General features: G+C 38.8%; 1 protein-coding gene across 1 annotated transcript; it reads left to right on the forward strand.

Moving 5' to 3' along the window:
- Positions 1-441: 441 nt before the first annotated feature.
- On the forward strand, positions 442-10,158 carry slc17a5 (solute carrier family 17 member 5). Its single transcript, XM_055029342.1, has 11 exons — positions 442-606; positions 2,061-2,257; positions 2,380-2,613; positions 3,564-3,651; positions 4,830-4,916; positions 5,460-5,578; positions 6,618-6,779; positions 6,906-7,038; positions 7,557-7,704; positions 7,876-7,966; positions 8,621-10,158. The coding sequence occupies exons 1-11, from the start codon at positions 534-536 to the stop codon at positions 8,756-8,758; spliced, it is 1,470 nt and encodes a 489-aa protein (XP_054885317.1). The 5' UTR covers positions 442-533; the 3' UTR covers positions 8,759-10,158.
- Positions 10,159-10,231: the final 73 nt, after the last annotated feature.

Genomic DNA, 10,231 nt, shown 5'->3' on the forward strand with positions numbered 1-10,231 from the left:
TGTTAGTAGGGAAGCAACAGTGTACAGTTGGTTGACAATCCCAAGAACGCCTAGGGGAATTTCAGAGTCAAACAACTTGCGCTCTTTGACCCAGCCAATGAGGTACTCCACATGCACCCTGAAACGTGCTATGGCCTCCTCACTTTCTTCCTCACTTTCCCCGCAGACATCCGAGACCCAACGGAGAGAAATTCTGGCCTGTAATGAAACGTGGTGGCGGCTGGCGCGGGCAAGATATAGAGGCTGTAGTTGTCAGCGTGGGTGTCCTGGGCTTGTGTCTACTTACGCTCAGTAGTATCAAAAAAAGCATTTTTTTAAGTGAGGATATTTTTAACGGAACTGTACCTTGAAGAGCCTAACTATTATATGACAAACTGACTTGCCATACAGAAAAAACCCTTACTTCCGGTCAGCTGACGCAGATCACGTGACGTAGTTTGTGTCTGCGGAAAGCCGTTCGTTGCTCTCGCTCCCGTTACAACGATGACTCTCGTCTAGCCGTTAGTGTCTGCTGGCCATTTCCTGCTGAAAACATGGAGCGGTACGACTCTGACGTCGAGAAAGACGAGCAGCAAAGGCCGCTCCTTCACCGAAGACTTCAGAGAGGTGAGACAATAATAAAAATAGTAATAATATATATTTTTTAAATTGCCGCTAACAGGCTCGCAAGGCTCAACAGACAGACATGAGTCGGTGGTCTGGTTTTCTTTGTTTCAAGAAAGCAAAAGGAGCTTATTTAAGTTGTTTTTAACTCCCACTTCCATTTTTTTTATTTAATTTTTTTGTTCACACTTGTCAACAAGAACGTCACTCTTTGCCACCAACTATTTTACATCGCCAATGTGTTTTGGGCGACTTCAGCGAGCCTCAGGTGTGACCAGTGAAGATCCGGGTCTTTTCCTGTTTGCCTTGTTGGAGGACTTTCTGTGCCACCCTCCGTCACGAGGCAGTCTTCTCCCATAAAACAACTTTACCTGAGCAGGTGCCGTCATTAATGACATCAATAAAAATAAAAAAACTGCTCAGGTAACAAGCAATGTTCAGATTTAAGCATGCGAAGCACAAGTTGCAGCTACGAGTCTTTAGTGTTTTTTCTTTTTTAATAGACTATAGTTAGTTGAATATTTCTCCCCAAAATTCAGCTTTCCTTAGAAAGTTGTGTCAGTGTTGTCATTGCAATTTAAGGAAGTGGTGCTTCCCAATTCTAAAATAAATTGTCATATAGCAGAATCAGAATGATCTCTACCTGTGCTTAAACGCAAAGTTTGAAGATTTGTGTACAAGTGGAACTAAGGCAGTGGGGCCCAAAGTAGGATTAAATGATGGCTCCTTAGAAGAAGAAGAACATTGACATGCTGAAAAGGTTGTAGATGCCATCAGGGAGAGAACTAAAACATACAGGAGATGTATAGTTTTTATTTTGTTGAATCAGTAGAAATTCTTGCAAAAATCTTTGCATTTCAAGTCAATTGCTATTGATATTTTTTTTCTTTTTTTTTTTTTTAAAGGATTCATACTCTGTCTTGAAAAAGGCTGGGAAAATTTGGATTGATAATTTTCAAATTTGAAAAGACAAAAAAAAAGGGCATGAAAAAAAATGTTTGGACAGTTTTGTTCCACTATAATTCAAGATATATATATTTTTTTACTTTCTAATCATATCTTCTACCTGATAAAATATGAAATTGAGTTTTCAAGTCAGTAAAAAAACAACAACACACACTTAACGAGAAGAAAACAAAATAATTTATCATTTGTACTTAATTTAATGACATGTTTTCTTTGTGTCCCACAATAAACTTGCCCAGATAATTTTTTTGAGTACTTTTTATGGCCTCTTGACCTTCCTAGATGGAGGTGTTAAACCACACTGGTGGTTCTGAAAGTAGGTCTAGTCCTGAAACAGTTAAAAACAAACGTATTGCAGACCACATATTTGGGTTTCTCTTAATTTCTTCAGTAATAAAAGCTGTTTTTGTCCAAAATGCTGTGGACATAAATGCAATGTTTTACTGGAAATTATTCACCTGACCGTTTTATCCGTTTTCTTCTCCGTTCAGCGCCAGCATGCTGTTCTTCACGCTACGGCTTGGCGTTGCTCTCCAGCTACGGATTCTTCGTGGTCTACTCCCTGAGGGTGAACCTCAGCGTGGCGATGGTGGACATGCTCAACAACACCCACCAGTCCAGCAGCAACCACAGTGGCTCGGTGTGCACCCCCCACAACAACCCCGTACCACCCAAACACAACCAGTCGGTGAGTGTTACAGCCACATTTGGTTACATACCACTGTGTTACTTCTTGGTGATCACAGCCTTCTATTTTCAGCATTCTGAATAGCCCTGCAAAAATAGTAATGACTTGGTGCGTTCTCTCAGGCCGGTGTTTACAACTGGGACTCTGCGACTCAGGGATGGATCTTGGGCTCCTTTTTCTACGGCTACATCCTGACACAGATCCCCGGCGGCTACCTGGCCGGCCGCTGCGGAGCTAAGTGGCTGATGGGATTCGGCGTTCTGGGAACCGCCCTCTTCACACTGCTCACGCCCCTGGCCGCCAACCTGGGCGCGAGCTATCTCATTGTAGTGAGAGCGCTGGAGGGCGTCGGAGAGGTATGCGAACAGGACATTCCTGGAAACACAGTCGTTAGAGTCAGATTTACGAAAGTGTTGGTCTTTCTAGCAGTACAGACATAATTTAATTAGTTCTTTTACAGAAGAAAACCAGAACCTCTCCAAGTATCAGTGCTGTGTTTATGCCATTATACTCATTTGAAAAGCTTCATCTGAATGGGTTTATGAGAAAACTGTCCTTATCAAAAGAACTGTATTTAAATATTAAACATCAGTTGCATCAGATTTGTTCCCTAGAGTTTTATTTTAAAAAGTTTAAAGGCCTGGTTTTTTTGTGAAATTACCTTTTTTTTTTTTTTTAAACTTTTTATCGTGTTAAAATTCCTTCATCAAAAATATATCTGGAGTGCTGCCTTGATTCTTTCGTACATGTTTGAGAAATCCTTCAATCTCCGGTGGCAACCATTCAAGAGTGCCTAAGCAAAAGTCAAATTTCTCATAAGTCATGTTTGAAATGTGCGGCGATTTCATAACTGAAGGTGACATGGTTACTTGATTGCGCTGTAAAATGGCACAATCAAGTTGACAGGATGAGCTAAAATGAACAAAAACAAAAAATCACCATTATGAATGCATTGTCTTTACAGAATGACAGCATCATCATGTTGGGGGAAGAGAATGAAAATGTCCTGAGTTAAGGGAAACGGAGTAGGAGCGGAGAGTAGGAATGCAGTTCACCTTTCAGGGGATCAGTTGTTACCCATAAAGCAAAAGTAAAATGTTTTAGATTACAGCACATTTATCTAAATGCAAGTGAGAATCTGTGGCAATGACTGGTAAATTCAGTACATTTAAGTTTGTCCAAAGCTGACGGAGATTAATTAAAAGCTTCACAATGGCTGTGAAATCTTTCTTTTGGAACCATACATGTAAAAACAACAACAATAGCCAGATGTTGTTATCAGATTCTTCTTTTCGTTTGTATCCAGGGTGTCACGTTCCCTGCAATGTACACCATGTGGGCATCATGGGCCCCGCCGCTGGAGAGAAGTAGACTGCTCACCATTTCATACATTGGTGAGAAGAGACGCAGGAAAATATGTTCACTTTGTTGTCACTATTATCAGCCACGTTCTGGTTCTGTATCGTGTTTTAGAGCCATGAGGCGTCTAACAGAGGTTGCACTAATTCCTAATACTGCTAATGGTGTCCTACCATTAATCATGCGGGTCAGGTTAGATTTCATCAGAACACAAACACCACTGTAAACCGCTAACTGGTGCATTTCTAAACACAGTTGACAAACTATAATCAGAAAATAATTTTTCTGCAATTGTTCTGTTGTTATTTTAGCCAAATCCCCTGCAGCAAGTAGTGCAGATGTTTATGATACAGAGAATCTGAATTGAAATCACGAGAATTTCCTTAGACCTAAATCCAATTGAAGAGTATAATTTGATTAGGTCATTTACTGCATAGCACACTGGGAGCAACGAGGATGAGGCTCATCATCTTTCCAGTTTCTGTTGCTAATTTATGATTTTATAATGACACACCTCACACTTTATCACAACAATTTATGTTGTTACTTCCATCGCTAATCACTCTTATTGATTATTTCGCTTTCTCTCTAATCCAGTCACGACTACACCATCAGTAGCTATAGATTACCTTATATTTATGGAAGCAGAAAACGCTACAGAGGTCCAACAAGCGCAATTGTCCTTCAACTTAAAATTAATTAAATTTCATGACTTGGTGGACTGTTATAGTCTGCAAGTCATAGCATATTACCAACACGTTTGCAAAAAAGATTTATGAAAAGAGAGACTTTAGAATTTGAGAGGTCAGAAGTAAATAAAAGGAATGTTGTGTTTCTGTTTATGGAACAAATCTGTCTAAACAAACCAGAGAGAGTAGATCAAGTTTTACTTTAAAGAAAATAATAAAATGCATTATTCTATGTCTCTTGGCATAATGAAGCATGATGACTCAGTAGAGTGCTTTGTCATTACAAGGATGCATCTTGTTTCTTATTGTTCTATACACTGCCAGTTTGTGTTTAAAGATGAATGGTTGGTTGACGCTTAGTTGCTTATGTCGCAGTAAATTGACTTATAAAAGAAGGAGTAGACTATGCATATATTTTTTGAATTATTCCAACAAATGATGAATAACTGAAAATAAATAATCTTTCTGTTTTATTGTATGCAGCTATGGACAGCTGATGTTTTCCATTTTGTCTCCCGTCCCAGGAGCCCAGCTGGGGACGGTCGTGGCTCTGCCGCTGTCTGGTGAAATCTGCTTCTACATGGGCTGGCCCTATGTCTTCTACGTCTTTGGTAATGATGCATGTCGAATGTGGCTAGTTGAAGAAAAATCTCTCTGCCACTCGGGTTACATCTCTGCTTTTTAAACGGTGAACAATGAAGACTCCTGCAAGTTCATTTTTCTTTCTTTCACATTAAAAGTTGTGATCAGGCTCTTTCAAATTTCTTGGAAGATGTTAAAAGATCGAGATATAGCAAATTACAACAAAGAAGGTTAAACTACATCGGATGTTTTATCAATTGCTATTGAGTGTTGAAGAATGTCAGGGATGAGTTGACATGGTATGAGCGAAGCAGTGTGAGTTTGCTGTTTGTTCCTCTTTGTTTTGTGGAAACAATGAATAAGCAGACTGAAGAGGAAACGGCCTGTTTGATTAAAAACCTTCACAACTTCCACTGCATTTGCTTCTTGCTGACTTGCTGTAAAGTTGCTTCGCTGTCTTTTCTGAGTCTTAGAATCTATAAAAGTCACACATCTGAGTATGTGCAATCACATGGGTGTTGAAGTCTTGAGTTTGCGGTGAGGCAAGTATCTGTGTGCATGTATGTGTCCAGGTGCTGTTGGCTTGGTGTGGTTCGTCCTGTGGGCTTTCCTCGTCTTTGACAGTCCAAACAGTCACCCCCGGATATCAGAGCAGGAGAGGCTTTACATCACCAACTCTCTGAAAAATGAGGTATCACCTTGCAGACATTTCTTTGTTGCAAAATGTCTTGTTTATTTTCTTATCGGTCTTGTTCAGTAGTTTGGTGACGAAACTCGCAGTGAATCTGCAGTTTACAGGTGGTTAGTATGAAATCTTCAGCCACAATCTTAACGCAGCATGGTTTGAAATCATTAATGTATAGACTTGTTTTATAGTTTATGAAATTGAAATAAATGCTGCCTTATCTATTTCTTTATATGGGCATGGTCAGCAGAAATACTCAGCTAGCTTAACTGGAGTTTAGTTTAATAAAATGTAGAGCATTTAACCCTAAAACAACCTCCTGCAGCCATCAGAAATCTGTAATGACTCTATAAAGATTCAACTTATTGTAAATTTTAACTTCTTCTACTGATAAGGCATGGTTGTTGCATACGAAGCAAATTTAGAGAATTTATCATGGCTCTGAATGATTTTCAAATGGAAAATTTAAAAAAATTGCAAGAGCAACAATTTATGGAGCTCTAAAAGTGCCTTAATTGTTGTTTAAAATCAGAAACAATTTATTACAGGGTTCGTCCGAGTGCCTGAAATAATTGAAAATGCTTGAATTTTACAGTGGGAAAAGAGTACGAACCCTGCTATTAATAAACACTTAATTCACTGACTGTCACTAGTGATTGCTTTTATTTTATTATATATTTCCATTAGTCTCTATTGTTGCATGGTGTCCTGCTCAGTGGAGGCCATTGTTCCACTTCCAGAACTCTTAAAGATGATAAAATTTACACCTGCAGGGGGAGACAAAGAACATAGAATCACTTTGAGATAATCTTGTATGTTGGTTGTATTCAAGTGTAATATTAAACTTCCTCTTCCTTCCTTATCAATAAAGAAATAAAGCTTAATGCACCATCTTTCGTCGAAGGATATCAAACACCAGATATAACTCGGCGGTGAACCTGTATGAAATTATGGAAGCTTTTTTGGTCACGATTAGTAAACTAGACGTCCCAAAGCAAAGGGCAAACAGACGATGCAAACAAAATTTCCATTTGTTTTTTTCCAGCTGTCTACCTCTTCAAGCCACATCCCCTGGCGAGCCATCGTGACCTCTATGCCGCTGATGGCCATCGTCGTAGCTCACTTTTCCTACAACTGGACCTTCTACACGCTCCTCACTCTCCTGCCGACTTACATGAACGACATCCTGGGGTTCAGCATACAGCAGGTGAGAAGGGCTGCACAACATCTGGGGAAAAAATGGTACATTTTGTTATAGGTAATAGTCCAAAGCAGGAAATGCTAGACAGGCTCTTTTAAAGAGAGAATGTGTTGATGATGTTTGTCCTGACAGAACGGGTTTCTCTCCGCTCTGCCGTACCTGGGCTGTGCTCTGATGGCCGTACTGAGCGGCCAAGTCGCCGATTACCTGCGAGAGACTTGCCTTTACCCTACAGTCATCGTCAGGAAGTCCTTCTCTCTGATTGGTAATAAACATTTACATGCAGGCCTCCAACCAACCGTTATTTTAGTCATTAATTATTCTATTGATTGTTATGACAGTTAATTTTTTTTTATTATTATTTGCACGTTCTCCAGATTTGTTATTCAACCACGTAAAGTTTTTTACATAATATTAGAAATGCAAACAAATAATTCAGTTCTTTTTTAAATAAATCTTAAAATGCAATAATATAGCATTCATTCAGTGAAATTGAACCATGTGAAGTTAATACTCTGCCACTTGGAGAGATTTGGGTAAAACATATTGACACAAGCGTTTAACGTAAATGCAAAGATAAAAACACTTATCTTATGAACAGTTTGGGCTTAATTACTGCTTTTAGTAAGGTGATTTTTTTGGGGAGTCTGTGCGCTTCAGTTGACAATTAATCGATTACGAAATTAGACGATGATTATTTCAATAATCGATTCATCAAGATTTATTCCTTCAGCACTGTTTTAGATGGTTGTGATTTGAAAACGCTGCATGTTTTTGTGTCAGGTATGATCGGGCCCGCCGTGTTCCTGGTGGCAGCAGGTTTCACAGGCTGTAACTACAGCTTGGCCGTGACCTTCCTCACCCTCTCCTCTGCTCTGGGCGGAGTGTCGGCCTCCGGCTTTAACATCAACCACCTCGACATCGCTCCTTCGTAAGAACGGGTTAAGATGAATGTTCACGAACCAGTCTGCCCATCCTGTTCTGAGAGACGGCTTTTCAGAACTAGTCTACCTTTTGTAACGCTTTAAAGTGTAATTAAACTCTTTCAAGCTATTGTCTTCGCACACTTTCGTGAACGTTGATCAGTTGCATATTTTTCTAGGTATGCCGGTATCCTGCTGGGAATCACCAACACTTTTGCCACCATTCCTGGTATGGTGGGACCCGTCATAGCAAGAGCTCTAACACACAGTGTGAGTTGGCGTTTCATGATTGAAAGCAACTGGTTTTTTTAATCCTCATTGTTTCAGGTTAAGGCAGGGGGTTTTGTTAATTGCACCAATAAAGATGACCTCATTAGAGTCACTCAAACTGTGAATAATGAGTCCGAAACATTCCTCTTCCATCTCAAAGATGTACATGTCAACATTTGACCACTTGGGGGCGGTCATCTTCAACCTGGGACGATTTTTCATTTTTTTCTATGATCGATTTACATGAAAAATTCACAATTTGTTCTGTAACAAATGCTTAATGTTTTTTTGCATTTGTTTACTTGTTTGATTTCTGAGTGGAGACCTAAAGCAAACATTTCTAATGGTATTGGAAGTTACTGCTCCGTACACACAATTCTTTAAAGAATGCCTCCATTGATGTTTACTTTTACAGGAAACCAATATAATGGTTTCACTGGAAGGAAATCACAATTCAACCTTTCTGTGTGTGCAATTGAATGATCGATGATCATCATTTTTATTGTACAGACAGTACATGTAAGGCAGTTAGAGAAAGAATTTAAACACTTTTCTAACCAATCTGCTACTTTAATTTAACTTAAACAGTTACATTGACCTGAAACATTGCTTTGTGTGTATTATTCATCCATTTCTGTGCTGACTGTCTTCCAGAACACTATAGAGGAATGGCAGACTGTGTTTTACATCGCCGCTGCCATCAACGTGTTTGGCGCTCTGTTCTACGCCGTGTTTGGACGAGGGACGGTTCAGCCCTGGGCCGTCCGTACAGCCTACTCCCACGGAGACTGAAAACGCTGCATGTTGAAAACGCGACGATTCTCTGAATCGTCGCGTCCATTCAGAGAACAAACTCTGTAAGAAATTTGTGCTTGTTGAGCAGCAGAGTTCATATTTTGTGAAGAAGACCCATATTTTAATGATGTTAAAACCTGATTTAAAACATTTTACCCTGTGATCTTAAGATCTTATTTTTTGTTCAGTAGAGAACAGTAGAAAGGGAAGCTGGTTTTAGTTATAAGGTTGACGGTTTTGCAGCCACAGATTAAATGTTTGAGTTAAAAAGGCCAGTAAATTAGTCTGCATTGTAACCAGTCATCTATGCTTCATTAGGAGCTTAGCACAGGCAATGAAGCTACAGAAGCAATAATGTTATCATTGCTGTCATTGTGTTGTTACTCAAAAATCCTACAGTGAATCCGTTTCTTTTTTTTTAAACCAACAAAGATCTACACTGACGAGGGAGTTTTTTTTTCCTCACTGTTTTGTGCAACGTTTAGTAACACATTTGTACCTTGACCTGTAATTTGTCACGTTTTTATCTACATTTTAACTCTGTACCTGCCTCTTTTTGCATATTTGAGGTGGTTCGTTTTAATACTGGACTGAAGAGTCGAGGTTTGTTTTACAGGTTTTTCTTTAGAAAGAAAAAATATCTGAGCTCTTCTAAAGAGAGGAAAGTAACTAGCCTTACATCGACGTCGCCTTAAAAAGTCTTTGTTTCTGTTTGTTGCGGTTGCCTTTTTTTGTGACGTCAATGTGTTTCGAGAATTATGTCTTAATGTTTACTTTTTTATTTCTTTGTTTAATTGAGGGATCCCCGGGGCCCTCCTTGTAGTCGACGATGCTCATCAAATGAGAAAAATGGGTTACAATATTTCTTGAAATTAAGCTTTTTGTTTCTCGATAAGGGAATTACAGTGAAACTCTAAGTCAGTGATTCAAAGGAAGGGCACTTTTTTCTCAGTGTTTTATGCCATATGTGGATTGAAAAGTCAAATAGTTTCAGTGTCAATTGAATTAGATCTAATTTCTTAAAATTAAGTTTACTTTAGTTTCTTTTTCAATTGACAAATTTAAACTTGTGAAACCAATATGTTATTAATATTGCTTTTCACAAGAAGCACCACAATGGGAGTAGAAACAATGCACTTATGCCTTAATTAAGACACTCAAGCCTTAATTAAGACACTTATAATCCAGCTCTTTAGACATATTCTGATTATGTATGTATATATATATATATTTTACATTTTTATTTCTGTGTTGATATACAAGGAATCAAAGGGACTTTGTATTGTGCTGCACAGTAAACAGATATGATGGTAAATAATTGTAATGGAAACATTCCAGAAAAATGTCTTTATTCATGTTAATAGAATTGTATCAAATACAGCCAGTGACAAATCTGACATTGCTTTGGGTTTTCATTTCCAAAACAGTTCATAAGCACATAAAAACTGTGAAGACCTTAGAGGTTTGTAA

This window comes from Poeciliopsis prolifica, unplaced genomic scaffold, assembly GCF_027474105.1.
Source record: "Poeciliopsis prolifica strain line A6 unplaced genomic scaffold, Auburn_PproV2 SCAFFOLD005, whole genome shotgun sequence".
NCBI lineage: Eukaryota > Metazoa > Chordata > Actinopteri > Cyprinodontiformes > Poeciliidae > Poeciliopsis > Poeciliopsis prolifica.